The sequence below is a fragment of the Manacus vitellinus genome, unplaced genomic scaffold (assembly GCF_001715985.3).
Source record: "Manacus vitellinus isolate BGI_N305 unplaced genomic scaffold, ASM171598v3 scaffold_43_pilon, whole genome shotgun sequence".
NCBI classification, from domain to species: Eukaryota; Metazoa; Chordata; class Aves; order Passeriformes; family Pipridae; genus Manacus; species Manacus vitellinus.
In genome coordinates, this window is record NW_021940560.1 from 186,061 (window position 1) to 209,082 (window position 23,022).

The 23,022-nt window shown below is 44.4% G+C and overlaps 1 protein-coding gene across 1 annotated transcript in view; it reads right to left on the minus strand.

The window, feature by feature from the left end:
• Positions 1 to 97: 97 nt before the first annotated feature.
• The window catches only part of TANC1 (tetratricopeptide repeat, ankyrin repeat and coiled-coil containing 1), a 46,416-nt gene continuing 23,491 nt past the window's right edge, over positions 98 to 23,022 (minus strand). The window contains exons 6-25 of the mRNA XM_029962176.1: positions 22,274 to 22,531; positions 21,549 to 21,668; positions 20,231 to 20,512; positions 19,221 to 19,384; positions 17,776 to 18,007; positions 17,172 to 17,338; positions 15,330 to 15,937; positions 13,886 to 13,994; positions 13,572 to 13,694; positions 12,538 to 12,774; positions 11,763 to 11,948; positions 9,744 to 9,822; positions 7,824 to 7,957; positions 6,955 to 7,078; positions 6,660 to 6,835; positions 5,502 to 5,634; positions 4,639 to 4,730; positions 4,059 to 4,205; positions 3,540 to 3,640; positions 98 to 2,654 (exon numbers count right to left, since the gene is read on the minus strand). Of these exons, the coding sequence (XP_029818036.1) occupies positions 1,319 to 2,654; positions 3,540 to 3,640; positions 4,059 to 4,205; positions 4,639 to 4,730; positions 5,502 to 5,634; positions 6,660 to 6,835; positions 6,955 to 7,078; positions 7,824 to 7,957; positions 9,744 to 9,822; positions 11,763 to 11,948; positions 12,538 to 12,774; positions 13,572 to 13,694; positions 13,886 to 13,994; positions 15,330 to 15,937; positions 17,172 to 17,338; positions 17,776 to 18,007; positions 19,221 to 19,384; positions 20,231 to 20,512; positions 21,549 to 21,668; positions 22,274 to 22,531 (4,808 nt within the window). The 3' untranslated portion in view covers positions 98 to 1,318. The remainder of the gene's footprint in view (positions 2,655 to 3,539; positions 3,641 to 4,058; positions 4,206 to 4,638; positions 4,731 to 5,501; positions 5,635 to 6,659; positions 6,836 to 6,954; positions 7,079 to 7,823; positions 7,958 to 9,743; positions 9,823 to 11,762; positions 11,949 to 12,537; positions 12,775 to 13,571; positions 13,695 to 13,885; positions 13,995 to 15,329; positions 15,938 to 17,171; positions 17,339 to 17,775; positions 18,008 to 19,220; positions 19,385 to 20,230; positions 20,513 to 21,548; positions 21,669 to 22,273; positions 22,532 to 23,022) is intronic.

Consider the following 23,022-nt stretch of genomic DNA (forward strand, 5'->3'; position numbering starts at 1 on the left):
TTTCTGACTTCTGAGTCTACAGTCTTTCAGAAGGTAAGAAATAGCAAAGTATAGGATCTATATCATTCTATCCCATCAGGGACTGCATCTCATCCCACAGGTATATTAAGCATGTTTATTTTGTATGGAAAAAAATACAGTAGCTGTGCAAAAATAGAACTACAGGACAAGACTAATATATGAATTGTACAAAATATCAAAGAACCGGTAAACAATAAATAAGCTAAAGCATAATGATGCAAACTCCAAAAGGACTTGTAGAGCTGGGTACAGGTGCTTACACTGGACACAGAGCCCTGTAACCAAGCACGCTGGGCAGGGTGTAAAGCTGAGCTCTCCAACTGAATTGCACTCGTCGCACCGTTCGCTGCAGCCGTTCCTTTTCACAACGTTCTTGCCAATATAAAACCTTATTTCCTCCAAAAAAACTTCACAGTTTCATCCTGCCATGCCACTGCACATACACTTTTCCTCAAACTTTCATCTTCACTCCATCCATTTGTTAGGTTTCCCATAAAAACACTTACTAGGCATTTAACTGCTGTACCTTTTCACAAATAAACAATAAATCATTTTGCTTTAAGATAGCACCCAAAGGTGATTAGATAACCTATATAAAGTGCAATTATTGTTAATAGGCCATAATATTGTGTTCTTCAGTGCAATAACCAATATGGTCAAAGCTTTTTAATACACATGCAAATGTCACTCTTTATTTTATTCGATTTCTCCTAGTTACCAAAAATAGTTATATTTACATGTCAAACATGGCTGCTTATAGTTTACTCATACACAAATTATTTATGCTTCCTAAATGTACATCATGCAACCCAAATTACATCCCGCTAGAAAAGTGATAAAATACTATCTTTGATTTAAAAAAATGCATGCATGTACAGATCTGAGTATTCTGCAGCAGATTATCTTCCTTAACACTGCTGTGAGAAGTAAGCACTTAAGCACTGGAGAGGCACAAGTATTATGTGTGAGATGCAACAGAACCAAAAGCCAAGATTGAAGCCCTACATGAAAGGAAACTCTCATTTAATGGTAAAATGTAATGGAAAGGATTTCTCTGCTCGAGGTCCTACTCTGTTGGTTGGACAACCCTAATTGACTCTTCCTACAGAAGTCTGTTATTCCAGTTACTGTCACTGTCCTGTGCTGGTAGGAACAGTGTGAAGTGGTTGTATCCCAGTAAGGACTGGCCAGCACGGGCTGTTCCCTCGGAGCCAGCTGTGCCCAGCCAGTGAGTGTTGTGAGAGCAGTCACCCCCTGTGCTGAGCCAGGTTTACCCAGTAAATACCCAAAGTAGGATTTATACATTTGATTCAATGAAGGATCGCTTTGGTTTTGCCGTGTGGCTGAGGTGCCCGTCCTGGCTGCTGTGGGACGGGGGTTTGGCTGCAGCATCGGGGTATGAATGAGAACCTTGGCTGGGGGATTTGTCTGGACAGTGGGGAGGGACTGGGCAGGGGAGTTCCTCGCGGTCTCTCGCTTGCACACTGCTCTGGTTGCCATCTCCCAGGGCAGCAGCCAGAGAGGGGATTTTAGTTGGGTAGTGTTTCACTGAGAACTGCTCCAAGTTTGTGGGCTGGATGCCCCCAGGAGCAACGTTTGTGGATAATCCATCTGATGCCTGAGCGTGCCAAGTGCGACTGGATTGCATGTTTTGCTGCTGGAACCTTGCAGTCTTGTCCATGATTCCCATAAATGGGGTATTGCGGGGTCGGTGCTCAGTACCCTGAACCTGACTCACGTTACTCTCCTTGAGTCGAACATCAGGGCCCAGCCCCTTAACGCTGCCTGAAAAGCTGCTGGCTGAGCTGGCCAGAATCACACTGTTGGATGGAGAGCTTGAAGAGACAGCACTGGGTACAGGGCTTTGCTGCCTTGTGTTACCGAAGTTCATCTGAGCAGGGCCTGTTGACCTGTCTGCAGGTTTAGACTTGTTGGCAAAAGAATGAGAAGAGAGAGTCTTGTGATGCTGTGGATGGGAACAATGGCTGGACATGAACTTCTCACTGCACAATTCAGCACTGGGATCTGCGGAAACACTTCCAGATGACAGTGTGCTTGTCCCATCCAAATGCTGACTTCTAGAGTGGGGGACAGGCAAGGGACTTAGGGGATGATGCTGCAAAGATGATTGTGCCTTTGTATTACCTTGACTGCTTCCTGGTTTAGATCCAGGCTGGATGGAGCTCAGGTGCTGATTAGTTTTTACAATCTGTGCCTGCTTTGTTGGCTGCATGATCAAGCCTGGCTCTCTCAGGTACTTACTGCTTGTTCTGCTCTGAGGGGACACAGACCGAGCCTTCTGCTGAACACCTTCCTGAAGGGTCCTGCTGAACGATGAAGCAGCTGAGGAACACTGCAGCCTTTGTGGTGGGGAAACAGATTCATCAGGGTGTGACAGTTCATCCTCCCTGTCTTGAGGACTGAAATTCTCCTTCACGCCTGATACAACACCCTCCTCATTATCAGAGTTGTTGGTTTGCTCCAGTAGCTGTGCAGACTGATGTTTCTGTTGCTGTGTTCTCTGCAACTGTTTGCATTCCTCTTCCACCCGAGCCAGGAGACGTTTTATCTCCTGATTGCTGGGACACAGCTGAGCGGCTTCATGTAGGTCAGCAAGAGCAGCAAGTAACTTTCTGTTTAGGGTAAAAAGAAAAATAAACAGTGAAGATCCAGAGCAGATCTGAGCCCCACCATTGCCTATTACTAATCCACCTCCACCACTTGCAGAGAAATATTCTGATGTGTCATTTCCTGCTGCAGGTGGTGACAATGTGAGAACTGGATGTTCTTCACCTCAGGAAATTCTTCCCTCTGGTGAACCACAGACCCAGCCCTAAGTCCTTCCTTGAGTGTTGTGACAATCCATGCAGGGAGGCAGCAGAAGTCTCTGCTGGGAACAGTAGGAACTGACACTTCATCTCACAAGCCCTTCACAGTTACCTCCAGAGTAGGGAACCTGCTGAACTCCATGACTATCTATCGAGCTGTTTAGAAGAGATACTGTGAACCAAAGGCACCTTTCCCTGTACTTCAGCTATACCTCTATAGTTTGCCATTTTTCCAGACTAGAAGAGATAGTTCCTCCTCTCTCCCCTTGTTTTTTATCTTTAACTGCTAATGATTCAACATATCCTGTCCTATAAAACCAGCCAGTAATACATGATAAATAAACTTGGTAATAAATAATGCAGTGATAAGGCTGGGTTGCACACTGTTGGCCACATTCTGCTCAGTCATGTGAGTAGCAGACCCATGCAGTCTTACATTTCAAATAATCCCTCTTCATATCAGTTTGTTACTTTCTGGACTGCCCAGTGATTACCGAAATAAGTATTCAATATTGCTATTTGGGTGTTGTTGGCTTTAACTGATACAGAGACCTAATACAGATGGAAAGTGCACAAAAAATAACTTTTTCTTTGCAAATTCCACATAGAACTAGCGGAAGAGAACAAGTTATTAAAAATGTTAGGTTAAAAAAGAATCTGTGCAGAGAGATCCATAGAATCAAACAGTACCTGCTGTTCCTCTTGGCTCTTGCTCTGGCATAATAGGCTTCGTAACACCTGGGCTTCAGATCCAAGGCTTTGGTAGCAAACTCTTCAGCCATACCAAAATCCTGGCAATGAACCAAACACCCCGGTTACACCCCAGCAGGCAGAGGGAGCTGCAGGTTCTGGGGCCGTGGCACAGGCTCTGCCTCCCCTGGAAGCACCCACGGCACCAGACTGGGCTGTGTCACAACAAAGGGTGGTGGCAGCACTGTCCATCCAGTCTTTGAAAAGTACCATAGATATGCAGCAGTTCATCATTCCAAAATAACTGGATGACCTCAGACTAGCTGTAATAGATCCCCCACTGCAACACACACTCCTCTTATAAATTGCCCATTTGCTAACACAACAAAGCCCAGAGTCAGGGTACAGTGAAAAGGATTATAAAATAGCACCAATAAATGTCCACCCCAGCAATGCAGTAGGAGAGAATTCTCAGATTCCGAAAGCCAGAGAGGCAGCAGAGGAACAGTAAGATCTTACATTTGTTTTTCGGCGACATCGTGACAGGTTCAGGTAGAGTGAAACTCTCAGCTCAGTGAAGGCTTTCATTTCCTCTCCAAAGCCTTCCCTCGGGAACTTCCTCAAGGCGTACTGATAGCGCTGGGCTGCTTCCTTCATCTTGCCTTTCTGCAGAGTTTAGGGAACAAGAAGCTTTTCACAAACTTTTAATATTGCAATACTGTTGCAAAAAAGCATGTTATATTTGACATCTACCAAGAGGTGTCCTTCAAGAAGAAAACAGAGACAGATTTTTAAAAAATAAATATACACAGCATAGGCTATACTGGCAGACAAGCACAGTGAGAGAACTTGCACATTAACTACAGTTTGTGTTTGTTTGTTTCTGAACTCAAAATGTTTAATGGTATTAGACCAGGATAATACTTGCATTAATACTACCAGTACCAGAAAAAATCATGTTTGATACACGCATTTTATTTTTTTTTAAACAGACCAGTAAAATACCAGATGATGTAGTCGAAAAGGAGGTATAAAGAAATTTAATCTACTTACATGCAGAAGTCCAAGATTCTGTTATAAAAAGTACGAATCTACCTACTTTGTACAGTGTATTTCCTTCTTCCATCAGTTTCTGCAGCAGAATCAGGAGGATATCGGGTTTCGAGGTGGCCATAGCCCAGGCTGCATTTCCTGCAAGTTAAATTTTAGGGGTCTCTGACAAAGGGGAAGAAAGTGTGTTTCTGCTTTCAGAGTAGGAAGTGAATCAGCCTAGAGAGCCTAATCCCACTTCAGGAGATATTCCACCTGCGTGGAACTAGTATTCCTGTTCTCATCATCCAGGTGTACACACGTTTAAACTACGTCTATCCCCTGCCTGCCCCTCTGCCCCACCACGGTAAAGCTCAGGCCTAAGCAAGGACCTGTATTTGGTGATACTTACTATCCAAAAAATATGAAATAATATTTCAAAGGTACTAAGGATTCAGTAATTATCACATACACAACTGCACCATGTACTTGCCTACTGATAATACATGACTTGGACATACATTTTTTTGCCTACCCTTTGCAAAAATGTATGATTCTATAATTTATTAAAAGAATGTCACTTAAATGTAAAACTTGTTAATCTAATTCATTAACAGTGTCAGACATGTATCACTAATAGTGAATCATCATTTTCTTGTTTAAGTATATCATGGCAGAGTAACCACGTACAGAGTGACTCCTCCAGACCTCACCCTCAGCACACATCACAGAAAGGAGCAGAATAAAACTCTAAAGTAGAGTTGTGTGTGTCTGCCTTTAAAGAAGATTGTTTCTCTTGAGTGGGCATCTGCAAACCAGACAACCAGCAAAAAAATCTAGTGTTTCCAGTTATTTAATCTGCTTTACAGAAATGACTGCTTCTGGCAGAGCAGAAGGCAGCTGTTTCTCCCGGTACAGGGCAGTTCCACTCACCCAGCTTGGCTCCTTTCCTCAGCAGTGTGACCACGACTGAGGTGTTGCGGCAGCCGATCGCTCTGTCCAGCGGCCGCATCCCACTGTGATCCACGTGCTCTATCATTGCTCCCTTCTCCACCAGATACTGCACCTGGGAAAAGAATGAGACAAGCCTTGTAACATGGCTTGTGGCAGGAAAGGCAGAGCAGTGAAATATTTAAGCTACTGCATATCCTCCTAGAAATACACTGAGGATGTGCTCCAGAGGTCAGTACAGCATGTGAAATCCACTGAAGGCAACGCAGCATGGGATACCTGGCAGCAGTGGCAGGTTGGATGGAAGCAATGGTCATTGCTTGCCCAAGTGTGACCAGCAGTGATCTCTGAAGGGAAGAGGCACCAACAGTCCTGACCAGACGGGTCCCACGACCCACAGCCACGGGCCTGCTCTGCACCTTTCATTGGCATCATCCCCCCCAGCCAGTGGCTGAGCACAGACTCTGATGGGACCAGTCTGTAAGGGGACATGGCAGCTGGCACTGCTCCAGCACAGCCACCTAACAGCAAACATGGGGACAGGACGGAGCCTGGACACCCCTCACTTCCCAGCAGAGTCTATCCAGTGTCACCTACAAACACTCGCAGTGTCAGGAACCCACCAAAGCCAGTGCAGAACCTGAGGGCTTATTTACAATTTCAAGTTAATTCTGACAAAGGCTGGATGGGACCAAGTGCTACAGTGAGGTCCCTGCATGGCAGCACCTGAAGTGCTGTTCTGAAACAGGACATTGTCTGTGCAGACTCAGAAATACAGATGCGAGTGTGAGAGGCTGCACGTGCTGTTCCCTCTAGTTCCCTGCTGACCTCTTGGATCTGTCCATAATGCCCTTCCTATTCCTACACCTCTCCCTGGGGTCTCTGTTCCATGAAGGCACCACCTGACCAGGACCCTGTCAGGGGACTCCCGTGGGTCTGCAGCATAATTCTGGGCTTCTCCCTCATCTGGAAAATGCTTTCTGAGCAAACACTTGCACTGCAGTTGGGATGTGAGCAGTGTAAGCATCTTAACTACTTCCCCAAATTTTCTTTCCATTTTCATTGGCAATATTTTTTCTAAGCTCTGTTTTGTATTATGAAAATTTAGTACATGCTTAATTTTTCTTTTGTTATACTTACAATATCAGCATCTCCATAAAACGCTGCCAAGTCTAGGGGTGTTCGTCCATTTTTGTCTGTCTGATCAGTTGTTGCACCTTTCTCTACTAAATACTGAACCACTTCCCTGTGGCCTTTCAGACATGCCCAGCTCAGAGCTGTCAGTCCTTCCTTGTCCAGAGAGGAAATAGCTGCACCTGTAAAATGAATATTAACTTTGTCAGGAAGATGTTCTGTTGAATAGGAAAAATTGCCTAACACACAGATGCAGTCTCTGGTGCATCTGTGCAGCCTTGATCCACTATTTATTTTCTACCTTCAGAAAGCAGAAATTCCACAGTGCTCAGATGTCCTTCACAAGAAGCCACCATCAGTGGTGTTCGGCCCTGCTTGTCACTTAAATTCACGTCAGCCCCATGCTCCACTAGAAGCTTAGCAACCTGAAATAGAAAATAGCAATTTAAAAATACACTGCTTGTACCAGAGGAGGTTTAGGTTAGATATTGGGAAAATTTCTTCCCTGAAAGGGTTGCCCAGCCCTGGCACAGCTGTCCAGGGCAGTGGTGGAGTCCCCATCCCTGGAGGGATTTAATAGAGTCCCCATCCCTGGAGGGATTTAAGGATGTGGCACTTGGGGACATGGGTTAGGGGTGACCCTGGCAGTGCTGGGGGATGGTTGGACTCGGTGGGCTCAGAGGGCTTTTCCAACCTTATTGACACCATGATTTTATGAAATTGGCAGATTTAGATTTCAGCCACAATATCATGAACTTTTAGAACAGAGGACAGGTGTTATTTACAGCAATCCCTGGGAAATCCCATGCAGCTCAAGCCCCGACTGTTTGCAGTCCAGGGCCTTGTCCTGGCAGGAGTGGCCAAAAAGAGGAAGGCTCCTGACTCCAAGGTTCTCTCTCTGCCCAGCAGCAGCTCAGAGGATCCGAAATGGTCTCTGATCTTGGTCTAGGAAATGAAATATTTTAACTCACAAGTTATTTTTCAGGTATGTTACAACTTAAGGCTGTCGTGCAGCCGATGTACTTTTGTGAGTTACGTCAAGCGATACAAAGGGTTTGGAAGGAAAGTTGATGCGAACGCCCATTAGAAAATGTACATGAATTTATTTCAGAACTGGAGGGGGGAGGAATCGGGGCCCAGCTCCCAAGGGATCCCCCAGGCTGTGCAGACCTGCCAGTGGCCCTGCCGGACGGCGCAGAGCAGCGGGGGCACCCCCCTCCTGTTGGCTCTCGTCACGGCCGCCCCGCGCCCCAGGAGCAACTCGCACACGTCCAGCTTCCCTCGGCCTGCAGCAGCTGTGAGGGCTGAGAGAGCAGGGCATCAGAGGCTGGGAGAGCAGGGCATCAGAGGGCTGAGAGAGCAGGGCATCAGAGGCTGGGAGAGCAGGGCATCAGAGGGCTGAGAGAGCAGGGCATCAGAGGGCTGGGAGAGCAGGGCATCAGAGGGCTGGGGGAGCAGGGCATCAGAGGCTGGGAGAGCAGGGCATCAGAGGGCTAGGAAAGCACAGAGGCTGGGAGAGCAGGGCATCAGAGGCTGGGGGAGCAGGGCATCAGAGGGCTAGGAAAGCACAGAGGGCTGGGAGAGCAGGGCATCAGAGGCTGGGAGAGCAGGGCAATACAGAGGCTGGGGAGCAGGGCATCAGAGCTGGGAGAGCTCAGGGCATCAGAGCTGGGGGAAGGCACAGGGCATCAGAGGCGGGAGAGCAGGGCATCAGAGGCTGGGAGAGCAGGGCATCAGAGGGCTGAGAGAGCAGGGCATCAGAGGGCTGGGAGAGCAGGGCATCAGAGGGCTGGGGGAGCAGGGCATCAGAGGCTGGGAGAGCAGGGCATCAGAGGGCTAGGAAAGCACAGAGGCTGGGAGAGCAGGGCATCAGAGGCTGGGGGAGCAGGGCATCAGAGGGCTAGGAAAGCACAGAGGGCTGGGAGAGCAGGGCATCAGAGGCTGGGAGAGCAGGGCATCAGCACCAGCTCTGGGCTGGCTTACACCCTTTACACCCCCACCCCCCGCAGGTGTTACTGAAATCCCGCCTTGTTTCAGCTTTTCCCTGCGACCCTCATTGAAAGTTGAAAAGAACAAAGAAAAAAGAAAATACTTTCTCCATCATTATTTTCCCCCCTCTTCCATTTTGCTCAAAATAGACTTTGAAATTAAAATTTTGTTGTTTGTGTTGAAGCCTCACCAGTCATGCCAACACTGTTGAAAAAAAAGGTCTGTGTGTGACTTCTGCAAGATCAGCAAAGGACTTGCCCCTCCAGTTTCTAAAGCCCATACGAGCAACTCTAATTAGGAAACATATGACAAAGGGAACACCCCATATTTTCTATATGAAGTGGGTCAAATTGTGAATTTCCTGTTACTCATTTTTTAGCATTTTCAAACACAGTAAAGTAGATTTTTTTTAAATTCCAGTGAATGCTGAAAGTAAATGAAATTACAAACACTGCAGGTAAATTTTTCCTTTTTAACAACAGTATCAACCTGTTCCCTCCTCACTCACTCAAGCTTCACTGTGTTACAGTTACATCAACTGTTTAGAGCTGAACAACTGGAAAATAACTGCTCTAGATATCAAGTATTACTGGCAAAAGACTCTGTCTTGCTCAAAAATCCTTTCAGAAGTTCATTTCCTCGGTGAGTAAAGATTTCTAATGCCTTAAAAAAAAAGTACCACTGACAAAATATTAAAGAACAAAATTAACCTAGAAACAGATGTCCAAAGACAGGTCTTTTCCTCCACTGCCTAATTAGAGCAAATGAGGCAACAGCCCAGCATTTTCTCAAAATTTATGAGATTTAAACAGAAGTTCTCAAACAGAGAATCTCATAAAGTTCCATAATGAAACACTGTATTTCCACCATTTTCAATTTAATTAAAAAGTCAGTAATTTACAGTAATTTTAATATAAAATAATTCAATACATGAGATGAACGGATTTAGTAAGTTAAAACTCTATCCTTATAAACTGCATTTTTTTATTAAACCTGGTACGTCCCATCATTTTTATTACAGAAGATTAAATTAAAAAAATTAAACACTCTTTCTTCTTAAATGAGCAACTCTAATTAGGAAAAATACGACAAAGGAAATACCTGTTTCTCCCCACAAGGCATCAGTGTCATTGATATCCATGTCATGGTCCTTTTCAACTGTCAGGATGTAGTGAACCACCTACAAAACCAAGGAGCAGAGATGTGCTGAGCCACAAAAACATCGGTTGTCACTTGCAAAGGATAAAAGATGTAAAACAGGAAGTTTGGGATGCTACAGGTAAAGAAAAGGATCTGGGTATTTTCAGGCTGTCTGAAAACTGTTGTATACAATGTATAGAAAATCCTAGAATTTTAAATGCTAGAACATAATTTATTTAAAATTCATGAAACACACAGGTCCTTTTTTCTAGCTAAGAAGAATTGAGCTTCTTAATGTCTTAAGAATAGCGAACCATGGACATTTTCTGGTAAGTATGATTAATGTCATCTGTTTTGCTGGTATTGAGGAGCTGACTGGTTTCATTTAATCACTGGATAACAAGCAAGAACTTTTACAAGAGTGAAGGAATTATCCATTAATCCCAGTTAACCACAGTTCAGAATCCTCAAGTTTATATTTTAAGACAGCAATGGCTTATATATCATATCATAAATTGACTTCATGTAGGCATTTTTATATGTTAATCACCTAAATAACTTTAAGGATCAGATTCTTGATCTTATATTAATTAAAAAATAGATTTAAAAGAAGTAAATATTGAAATGGCTTTATTGAACAGATTTTGTTTCCATTTTTGGCCCATCACTTAATACATGACCAGAGACCCCCTCAGCCTAGTGTGATTTTTATTCAAGTACCTTTACTTACCCATTACTTTTATATCAAGGTTACAATTTATTTTCTCAATGAACAGACAACATACTTGTATTACCTAAATATCTAAAGCGTTTTGAGTATTTGTTATGTGTTTACTTTTAGTGTTCCTTCCCAAATTTCTATCTGAAGTGACATTAAGGTCAAGTCTGTAACTTGACATGTAGATCAGGTAAAAAGTTAAGCATGTGCAACTATATGCAATGTAAAATTTGGTATACTATGGAAAAAATTCACTGTGAAGTAGATCCACTCAGGTGGATCATTGATACAGAAACTCATCACCACTAGAGGTTTAGGACAACTTCCAAGAACAGAGAGGAAAAATGTAGACAGAAAATACATATAAAGAAAACCTGAAGCCACATTATTGGGTAGCATTGCGACAGCATTTGCACCAGATGCTAATACAAACTGGGATAAATACCAGGAGCTTCAGTAATTCTTCCCAAACCTCTTTCAAAAAAGCTGCAAGCACTGTTGCCCCATCCTACTGAATTCAGGGGATGTGGTAGTGCTCAGCTCCACTCCCCTGGCAGTGTCCCACATGCCATCCTCACCCACCTGGCAGTGCCCCACGTGCCATCCTCACCCACCTGGCAGTGCCCCACGTGCCATCCTCACCCACCTGGCAGTGCCCCACATGCCATCCTCACCCCCTGGCAGTGCCCTGTGTTTGATCCTCACCCACCTGGCAGTGCCCCATGTGTGATCCTCACCCACCTGGCAGTGCCCCACGTGTCATCCTCACCCACCTGGCAGTGCCCCATGTGTGATCCTCACCCACCTGGCAGTGCCCCACGTGTCATCCTCACCCACCTGGCAGTGCCCCCGTGTCATGCCCTCACCCACCTGGCAGTGCCCATATGTGATTCCTCACCTCACCTGGCAGTGGCCCGCATGTGTGATGCTCACCGGCCACCTGGCAGTGCCCAGTGGATCCTCACCCACCATGGCAGTGCCGCCATAGGTGATCCTCACCCACCTGGCAGTGCCCACGTGTCAATCCTCACCCACCTGGCAGTGCCCCATATGTGATCCTCACCCACCTGGCAGTGCCCCATGTGTGATGCTCACCCACCTGGCAGTGCCCCATATGTGATCCTCACGCCCCCTGGTCAGTGCCCCACGTGTCATCCATCACCCACCTGGCAGTGCCCCACGTGCCATCCTCACCCACCTGGCAGTGTCCCACGTGCCATCCTCACCCACCTGGCAGTGTCCCACGTGCCATCCTCACCCACCTGGCAGTGCCCCATGCTGGCAGCAGCCGTCAGTGCCTGGTGCAGTGCCTGGCGCTTCCGCAGTGCGTCCTGCTCCCGGCACGGAGCCACCCACACCAGCCCCAGCAGGTACTCCAGGATGCCACGGTGCCCTCTCAGGGCACTATGGACCAAGGCACACTGGCCCTTCTTGTCTGCACAGTCAGCCTGCACGGGGGAAAAGGAACATTGGGGGTTAAAAAGTGCAGTGAAAGGCCTGGAGAGGAGACCTGGAGCACTGCAGGAGAGCAGCTGCCACTCCTGCTGTCCAGGGCAGCCAGGGACATCTGGGGAATTACAGGCCAGGCAGCCTCACCTCAGTGGCTGGGAAAGTGATGGAAAATAGAATCCAGAAACCACTGCTAAACACAAGAAGGACAAGAAGGTGACCAGGAGCTGTCAGCATGGGTTTGCCAAGGCGAGATGAAGCTTGGCCAGCTGGACAGCCTGGGGCTCCAAGGGGATGGGAGAGGGGGTGAGGAGAGCTAGGGATGCTCTCAACCTCAACTTTAGGGGGCTCTGACACTCCTTCAGTAAGACAAATAAGCTGATGAGAAGGTCCTGTAAGTGCACAGTGAGGTGCACCCCAAACTGGCTGCACAGATCTGGCAGAGGGTTGTGATTAATGGCACAAGGAAAATGCTTCATGGAAGTCTGGACTGCCCCCCAGGACTATATCTGATAATTATATATTTCTGTAATCAACAACAGTTTTCTTAGGCCTTTGCCTGACTCTCTTGGCTGCACACCAGCTCACCTTTGCACCTCTTTTACAGAGCAGTGACACGATGTTCATGTGACCGGCAGCAGCTGCGTAACTCAGGGCTGTCATCCCGTTTTCTGAAGTTCCATCAATAGCAGCTCCAAATTCTAGCAGAAGAGTGACCACTTCTTCATGCCCAAGGTGTGACTGAACACACAGCACTGGAGCATTATTCAGTACTTCAGTCCTGTAATTCACATTTGCTCCTGCCAAAATCAGCAGTCGACTCACCTAAAATTTAATTTAAACAGAACAATATTTTCCTCAGATCTGTCTGAACTTGACACCTTGATCAGGTGTTATTCTCTAATTTTGATACAGATTTTACTGGCAGACATCAACTTTATCACATATATAGCAATATATGAGTGTAAAATCTTCTCTTAGTAAATAATTACTGTATTACTGACCAACACACTCCCGATAGAAGATTCGTCTCTCCCCTGAAAACTCACTACTCTCATCACAAATACATGTGTGACTGAAGATTTAAGTAACTGTCTCCATTAAGAGAGAATCAGATTGCATAAAAAGCAATCTCAAAAAAATGAGCAAAGCCTGCGTGTGTGTGTTCACGGACATGCACTTCCCAACCAAAAGGAGCAGCTGGCTCAAAGTCCAGCTCACCAACTTGGATTTCCCTATCTGTAATCTGGGGATTCAAATAACAGTGCAAAGTTATGGCATTTTACATCCTCTCTTCTCACAGCATTTCCCCCTGTTACAACTGGCACATCCCCACAGCCCCGCGAGGCCAGTGGGATGTCTGAGCCCCAGAAATGCACCCACACCCCCCTCTGCTGCAGAGTATGGCTACAGCAGAACCAGGCCTAACCCTTCTTTCCATCAAAACCATCCAGGAAAACTGAGCTGGACTTCAACCACAGCTTATAAAAGGACATGAAGGCTGGGTACAAAGGAGTTCAATCCGGGTGTGAGCAGCTTTTCTGCTAAAACTTCAACACCAACCAGTGGCAGCAGCAGCACCAGATGAAGCACTGACTGTATGAGAAGGCTGATTTTCTTACCTTCACATTGGGTGTGTAGATGTTTCTTAGAGAAGCCAGGGCTGTGGACAGTCCATCAGTACTATAACCAATCCACAGGGCTTGGAGATGACTGGAAGAAATTCCGGTCCTTTTACTCAGACCCTAACAGGAATGATATAACAGGAGATCTCTCTATAAGATTAGAAATACTATTTTGATCTACAACTCAGTATAAAGAGAAATAACAATTTGGTTGTTAGCACTACCAAGTATTTTGCATAAGCTCCTAACAAATTATTCAAGGAAGTCAGAGGAGAATCTCTATGACCCAACTACTAAGTTGCAAGCTTTACCTTAAAAATGTGAGCTTTAAGGATGTGATGACCAAGTTCCATAGTTTGTTGGCGATTTAACTTTCCCTCTTGTCGAGAAAACATGAAAGCCAGTAGAGCATGTCCATTCCTAGTAAAAAGGATTGAGAACCACTTTTATAACTGTATCTCAGTAAATATCCTAACATGTCTAGGTGCCTGTTATAACAGCTCAACTTTGTCAGACTATTGAAACACACCATTACATCTGAACAAAATTCCTTCCCTAACGAAATAACACAAAAAGAAAAGAGACAAATTTTGAAGTTGAAACACAGTCCTGGTATTTCTCTGCTGTCCCCTTGCAGGGGGCTCATGTCAGCTTGACTCTGGTTTACTCCTCCCTTTTGTGTTCTCGAGCCAGGAACTGCAGGCACCTGAGAGAGAAGCCAATTCTTTTAGAAACACAAGATCTGGATCATTTTGAAATTTGAGATAAAATGTGAATTCAGTAATTTGACACCTACATTAGTGGTGGTCAGTGTTCTAGACAATAGTGGCAGTGCCACAAGCCTCAGGAAACAAGGTTATCATACACTATTCATTAATGGGATATACGCTGGAACTGGGCAATTAACCATAGGCTAACTGGGCTCTTCAGCTGAGGGGCAAGTTGCAGGGGGCTTCTCAGCCTGCCTTCAGAAATTTCTGGGCAGACCTTTCCAAAGCCAGCAGTTTTCCCTAAGCCCAGGCAGCCCCCACTGCTGCTGGGGCCGGCGCTGGGAGTGCCCAGTGCGGTGGAACTGGGGGGGCCATGAGGCTGCAACCCCCCAGCCCCACCTGCAGAACTGGCTCCCTTACAGCCACGTGAAAGCACAGACAAGTCTCGGGCCGGTCATAATGTCAAATGTCAGGCATTATGTATTCTTTTGTAAAACCCCAAAACTGTAAACCCTGAAGAACATGAAAAAAATGGAAGGAGTTGACTGTGAGAATGTGATGACCAGTAACAGTCATTGTCTCCAACTCAATCAACTCCTGCTCCTCAAGTCACAGAAAGGGAGCTGGAACAAACTGAAACAATGCCAGGAGGATATAATTACACCACAAAATGTCTTACTATTTTTATATTTAAAAGAGCCCAAATGATCTTCCTCTTCTATTTCTGCACTCTATATAGGCAAGGTGCTGCTGCACTTGATTCTTAACAATTTTGCTGTACTAATAACAACACAGTACTCTCATTTCTCCACGAAGGTAGTAGCAAAGTCAAATGCAAACTTGTGACTTCTACAGAGTCAATTATGCATTGTAACCTTTGACTTCAAGTCAAGTCTACCTCTAAACATATAAAATTTTTAATTTTGGAAAAAATTAGGTGTAATTATGCTTTAACATCCCTCTTTCCTCTCACCAGCTCTTGCAAACAATTATACAAAACACAACTGCAGTTATTTGAAACCAAATTACTGCATGTTTTATTTACCTTGGCTCACATAAGAAGTCAGTATTTTCACCATCTGCTCTCCAGACAAGCCATTCCCTGAAGGAAGGATGGCAGAACATGCGTGTTTTGTCACGTCTTTTGATCAGAAAACATGAAAGGGCTTCCATCCTCTGGCTGAAGTCTTCCCACTGGTGTTCCCCATTTATCTGTCCCGCATTAATAGCCTGGAAAATCTGGTCATCTGTCATGGGATGCAGGGATGCCAGTGCCACATTGAGTATGGGCTGGGCTCGCTCAAAAGCAGAGTTTGTCATGAACTTCATATTGCACTGCAGTAAGTACAGCTCTGACAGAGACACAGGAACAACCTTGTAGCTTGCACTTTTGATTACTAAGTGACCCTTTTGGAAAAGATCCAGAGTGAGTTTCAAATAGAGATAAGATCCCAGGCTTCTCATGATCAGGTGGTTACTCACTTTCCCAATAGTAGCTGCATCAGCTTTTCCATTTAAAGATATGTTGTTTATGATTTCCTGGCTGCTATTAATTCTGTACTGAATGTAAGCATTCAAATCATTGTGAATTTCCTTGTTGTCTGGAAAATTGTCCAGGGATATTGCAATAAATGGTAGTGAACTTACTACTTCCTGTGAGGGGGAGAGGGGAAAAAAAAGAAAGAAAAAACAAACCCAGAGGCATTATAGTATTCCAGCACTGAGAACTCCATGACACATCTCTGCTGTGTTTCTCTTCTGTAGTATCAGACAAAGTAATTTAGTATCCCTGTGACGGCTTTGCAAATACCATCCCCTGATAACAGGTAGAACAGTACTTCTACATTTTATCAGTTTTCATAGGAAAGTATCAAATATTACAGTGACCAAGCTCAGCAGTTGAAGTGGATGAGCTATAGAAATGATCACTTCGAAACAGAATACAGTTACCAGAATTAGACCCTAAGACAGGCCAGGGGAAAGGGCAGGTAAGAGGAATGATATATTAGGTAGGAAAGATTTATTAAGAAGTATCATAAATGACAAGAGAGAAAAGCATCTCCTTTTCATTTTATCTTCCAGTAACAATGTACCAGAAAGGCACCATCCACACATCCCCAGCCCAAGGTGGCTGAAGGCAAGTGCGGCACAGTTTGACACTTCAGCAGCTTCACCTGAACATATTTTTATGTTTATTTACATAAAGATCCAAAAGATCTTTATTTTAAAGAAAAGCTTCTACAACTTTTAACTTCAGCTTCTTACCTAAAGTAAAACTTCTAAAGTTTTACTTTAAAATTTCTAAAATTAAAGCTTTGGAACTAAAAACTTCTTGCATAGAGGTATCACAAGGGTTTAAAACAAACTTCTCCACACTTTCCTCAACACAAAAAGGAACCCTCTATTCCACTTTATGCAGTTACATGGATTTCTAAAAGCTGCACTGTCAGGCCAGTGAGATGTCTTAATCACAGACACACATCTCCAGACAGGGAACAGTCCCTACTGCAGAAAATAAAAAAAACTTTAGTTGAGAAATCAATCAACTCTTCAGCCAGTTAGACACTCCTAGTGCTCCTGGCAGGCAGGCAGAGATGAGATGAACTCCAGGAGGCCGTACTGAAGCACATCTGCACCTTGCTATTGCAGTCCTGAGGGCCAAGGGAACAGACTCCAATTTCACCATTTCTTATGAATTCTACTGGCAGCCTCCAATATCATATTTGTGTACTGTGAATAAATATCTGACAACCAAGGAAGGAAAAAACCCAAGAGACTTCACTTTGAATTCCTGTAAACCCAGTATTTTTCATAATAATGCAGCTGCACCAATATGAATGATTGTTTAGTCTTTAAGGGTAAGGAAAGTACTAAAAGGTGTTTTTACCTGGAAGTTAGTTCTTACAGTCACAATGAGCTTCAGCCAGGGAGGAAACTTACAGATTACACTTGTGATAAATGAAGAAATTGTGTCACCATAATCAGGTTTATGAAATTCAGCATCATTTAAACCATCTACCAAAATTATGTAGTCTTCCTCAGGAATCTTCTGTTCTGAAATTTGAAAATAAAAAAGGAAAGGATGAAAACAAATTCTCCCATTAAATGACACATTTTTGTCCTCAAATTTTTATCCTCAACCACTTTGCAAATTCTTAGGCACAGACAATTACAAGAGAAAACGTGACAAAAGCATCTGAAAACAAAATCCTTTAATGTGAACGTGCAGCCTTAACTTCAAGCTACAGTTATCCTTCAGTTTTCTGGTTAAAAAAAAAAAGGTAAAGCTTCCATGACCTTTAGTAAGTTTCACAGAATTTTAATTTAAAACACAAATAAACCGTTGAAAACCCACCTGTTATTGTTACAAACAACTACCACAATTAAGGAATAATCCCTTTCTCCGAGAATATCCTGCTTTACATAGTTCTGATTTCTTTTCCACGTTTCCTGCAGTTCAGATCCCATTTCCAGGTCCCTGCTCCCCGTACCTTTCCTGAGGTGTGTGAGCGGCTCCAGCACTCCCCTCCTGAAGGCCGCGGCAGGGTCCTGCACGCAGGAGCGCAGGCTCAGCAGGCTCTGCAGCTGGGGCTCCCTGCCCAGCAGCTCCCGGAAGGCTGCCAGCTGCTGGCAGCGGCACAGCAGCGCGGCCACGCTGTGCACGAACTCGGGCACCAGGCACGTGTACGTGTTGTCAGCCTGGCAGTAGTGATAAGCCACCACCTGGAGAGGGGGAAACCAAAAAGCATCACCTTCTCAGTATTTCAGCTGGGTACTAGCTAGTGTAGTGATAACAAAGTGTTATTAAACTTCTCTCTCATCGACAAAATACTCTTCAGCGTCAGATCCGACCCCGCGGGCCTGGGTCAAACACAGGGAGGAAGGCAAAGGAGGAGATTTTTGACCTTGCAGGGCATGCAGAGAGGAAAAGAAACCAAAGTGTCACATTCTGGCAGGAAAACAGCAATGGGAGTTTGTGGCATTTGGATACAGTGGGGAAGCAGCTAAATAACTAAGCAGTACGAGAGAAGTAACTTGAGGCTCTGACCCATTAGCTGGGATTTAACAACGCTGTGTCTCACGCTGTAACAACCAAGGACTAATTTGATCATCATCAGGCAGAAGTAAATGACAGACAGCTATTAAAGACATGCTCACATAAGCCAATGGAGAAATGGGACAACTAGCTTTATTCTGAGTATTGCAAAGGTGTGTATTACTCAAAAATAAACCAGGACATAAGCCATATTTCTTTGGAAAAAAAAAATCCAACCACAAGAAGAACATGGCAAACAAAAAAAGCCTGCACTTCAGAGGCTTTCATAACACTGCTTCTAACTAACACATATCACTTCAAAGACTGCATGTATTATGATGTTTTCATCAAAACTATTCGTATAAAGTATGCAATTCAGACATTCATTATTTTTACTACTTAAGCAAAAAATAAAACACTTAACGTAGCAATCTAATGCAAAAATGACTTCAGACTCTCAGAGTGTGGAAAACAGAAGAACTACATTCAGACTCAAACTGTATCACAGCAGCATATATAGATGGATTATATACAGACCAAAGATTTTATTTCCCCCCCCCTCAATTTTGCTTTTGGAAGGTACATTGAGCAGCTCCCCGGAAAGAACACACAGCCCCCTTGGCAAGGAAAGGATCCCAACTTCCCACAGCCCCACAAAACTGAGGAGAAAGTGTTAACCTGACTCTTTCCAAGATCAAGAAGGATCCAAGTGACCCCCTGAAAGGCAGCAGAGGCAGGTAGCTGGTTTCACCAGCCACCAAACAGAGCCATCCCACAGAGGTGCCCAGGTGACTGCCCCTCTGCCAGCACTGCCTGTGCCTCCCAGGGGGCTCTGCAAAGCAGTGACCCCACTTGAGAGCTCCCCAGCACTCCGAGTGCCTGTGAGGAGTGAGAGCTCACCTTGGAAGCAAGGCGCCTCACAGCATCTCCCGCCTGAGTTTTGTGTTCAGGAGCAGCAGGACAAGTCAGAGTCTTGACCTTAATGTCACTTGTACTGGTGTCACCTGCTGGAGGGGCACATGGGGGTAACTGGCTTAAGGGAATCTCCTGGCAGGAGTCACCACCTGCAACAAACACAAAAGAGACCAAATTTGCCGGTAGCAGGCTGCTTTTTAGGAAAACATCATGGAGTGTTTTTACTGCTACAGAGAAATAGCACTACAAGAAACTTGCAATTAGTCTGATAAATACAGACCCACATTTGCAACTTCACAATTTTAAAACAACTCAACAGACTTTAGGTAAAAATTACAGAATTACTGAAAGCAAAACCATGGTGATGTGAAGAGTTTCCTTCAGAAAACTACACATACGATGCTTCATTTAAACTAAAAGTTATTACATGACTGATCTCTTGGGAAACAGAAACAATTTATCACTGCTATTATTAATAATAGTAATATTTCAAGTGTCAGTAGGGGAAGTAGCAGTAACAGCAGCCTCACCATCCTTCCAGTTAACATAGGCACTGGACTGGTCTGGTGACAGGATGCTAGGGATCCCAGGAGAAGACAGAAGTAGCTTCTCCACAGTTTTATTCTCACCTCTACAGAAATTCTATGGAAGGCACATGGTATACAGAGGTAACGGAACGCTCACTGCTCCCTTTCCAAATCCACGGGAGACAAAGCTACTACAGTCACATCTCAGAGCCTGGGTACACACTGCCTGGCAGAGGGAAGAGATCCTGCACGCTGTCTCATGTTACCACCTCTCTGATGGGCTGAGCCCACACTATGTATGTAGAAGGTATTGGTCAGAACACACAATTTTAACTTTAGCTTCCTTTGCTCGCTGGAAGAAAAACGTGTTTGCTAAGGAGTTGATGAGGCCCAATGACCTCAAGCCAAAGAGCAAACATGTGACTCCTGCTGTCAGCACACTAACCCAAACAAGGAAAAGGAACCTACTTTTGGGGGATGAATTAGGGCTGTTGGAAGCTATTTGCCTCATGCGACTTCCATGGCAGCTGAGTGCCACCAGCCGTGAGATGAGGGCAGTCTTCCCAAATCCCACATTTCCAGTGATGACCACTCCCCTGTTCCCTGCTGGGTCAGGACTCTGCAGCTTTTCTTCAATGGCCTGGAACAGCCACTCTCTTCCAACAAACACCGAGTCTGTGGTTATGCTCGGCACCTCGAACAGCAGTGGCTTCAGCAAAATGTCCTGGGGCTTGTAGGGGATGAAACGAGCTGGGAAGAGGTGGCAGGGAGGAAGATTCATTAGAAGAAACTTGACATGCACTAAAACAGCACAGTTTCAGAAGGGAATGGCATTTAGTGGTCACAATATGACTTTTTAGAGCCTTCATCATGAAAACAATAAAGACTGATCTGCTCAGCTGAGGTCATCTCCATGACCTGAATTAAACTGTATGAATTAAACTGTATGAATTAAACTGTAAAGGGAAGAAACTACCAGTATAATTTGGTGATTCTTTTATGACTGAACTTGAGTTAAGAAGTTGCAGAATCCAAAAAGTTTTCTTAAAAATGCATTAATAATTCTATAAATGGGGAAGTGCCAAATATTTTTCATTTCAGAGTGAACATGCTGCTGAGTATTTCAGTGTTAGGTCTTCAGATCTGTAAAGACACTTACAGAGAAACAGAGAAAGGCAGAGAGAATAAATAATTTTTTCTACTTTAAAAAACCCCTTCATTTTAAAGTAATATTAAAAAAACTACTACCTCCTTGGTTTTTGTACTTTTGAAGTCACAGGATCAGAAGTTACATGCTTGATTACTTGATCTATATATCAGGCAAACACCTGACAACTTAGAGAAGAATTTGGGTTTGATTGCATAAAATATATTAAAATTTATGGGAATAATAATGTTAACTAATAAAATGCTCTAAAAATTCATTACCCAAATCTAATGTTACACAAATGCTGTTTCAGCATCCAACTATGACTATGAAAAGCCATCAGTGAAAAAGCACAGTATAGTGTCTACATATGATCTGAAGATCAGTTTTACCAGTTTACTTAAGATTTTTCTGCTTTTAATTGCCATTGGTTGTGATGGATGCACAGGCATTCAGTTCAATCTCTGAACCCCAGCATCGTGCAGGGGAAAGTGTAAGCAAGCCTCCTATCTGCAGCCATGTGGAGTGGTGTGTAAGGAGCACCCTGAAGGGCTGTTCTGGAGGATCATGCACAGGACAGGGTCCCTGCAGGCCCGTGGGACTGTGCCAGCTCAGGGCAGCTCCAGGCCGCACCGTTACCTTCGTGCTGCGCTCTCCCGCCGGCCGCGCCGTGCCAGGGCAAGCGAATGGACGTGCGCAAGGGAGTGTTCCTCTGCCCATCCAAGTAGCTCAGATCCTCCAGTTTGGTTGAACTTGTTGCTAGATATTAAAGGACTGAAGATTATTCTTCTCTCCACATAAGTTACCGAGAGCGTTATTATTTATTACAGTTCTTCCTCCACATGGTACTTACAGAGAAGTTTTTCTAGACAATGGCAGTGAAGCCATTCATGTCATAACATTTACAAAATGCTTTTCAATCAAGTTCACTGAAGATTTGGTTGGGTTTTTCCCCATTTATATGGCCCTCACATCTGCCTTAACTTTCTCATGTTGCAAACAGTTCCCACATTAAGAGTTTTCTTTTTCACTGTGAGAACAACCACCTCAGCAAGGTCAGAACTGTTAGGAACAGGTTCAGGTATTATCTTATAACACACTACTTGACCCCACATAGAATCCTGGAGTAACTGATGGACTTTCCAAGTCCTGACCTAACCAATACCTAGTAGAAAGCACAGTAACAGCCCTCTGGATGACAATTTTAAACAACCTAGGTAATGCTCATCTCTTCGGTTCAGAACAGAGGTTTTTTTCTTTTTGTCCTATAGAGACACTTTCATACTAACAATGTAACTACAGAAAGATTCCACAGAAATGTCCTACCATTAAGAACATCCTTGTTTTCTACCTCAGCACTTTACCTGCAACGGAGTTTGGACGAGGCATTATTAAAGAGCCAGAACTCTGAGCGTAAGGAAGGGGACCCTCTCCTGTTGGTACTTCTTTTGGCAAATTCTCAGCAGATCCAATGGCCTCCTCTTCTGCAACTGGGGAACAATTATCTGTCCTTCGATCACGACTGATGCCATGATGTTTTCCAGCTCTGAGACTCCCATCCTTGCTCCATTCCAAACTGGATCCACTACGATCATCATTTTCTGATGAACTGGTTATAGTGGCTAAAAAAGAGTGAAAAAACCCAACTGAAGTACACACCAGAGGAACATGGCACACGTGTTAGAACAGTCAATCTCAAACAGCACTGTGAAGCATAAATGATAAAAATTCAGTGTTGTTCAGGTCTGTCTCACCTAAAATAGGTAATTACATTAGGATGACAAACAGCCTGCACTCACATATCTGGCAAACTAACTCAACAGAAACCTTACAGCAACTGAGCTATTTACTGTTCCTTTCTTAGCTACCTACTACATGTTACTGACAAGAAGAGCAAACGAGGCCAGATGCACAATGTAAAAGAACCAGTTGAGTATATTAACAAAATTTCAAATGGTATTAAACATACTGATTTAGGTTTTTAAAGTATTTCAGTGCGCTGCAGTACACAGTAAATCAGAGGGTCAAAGAAAGGTTTTTTTGGGGAGGTTGTTTCTGATGTCACCAGAAAACATTTACAAATAATTTCTCAATACTGAGTGAAACTTTTAGG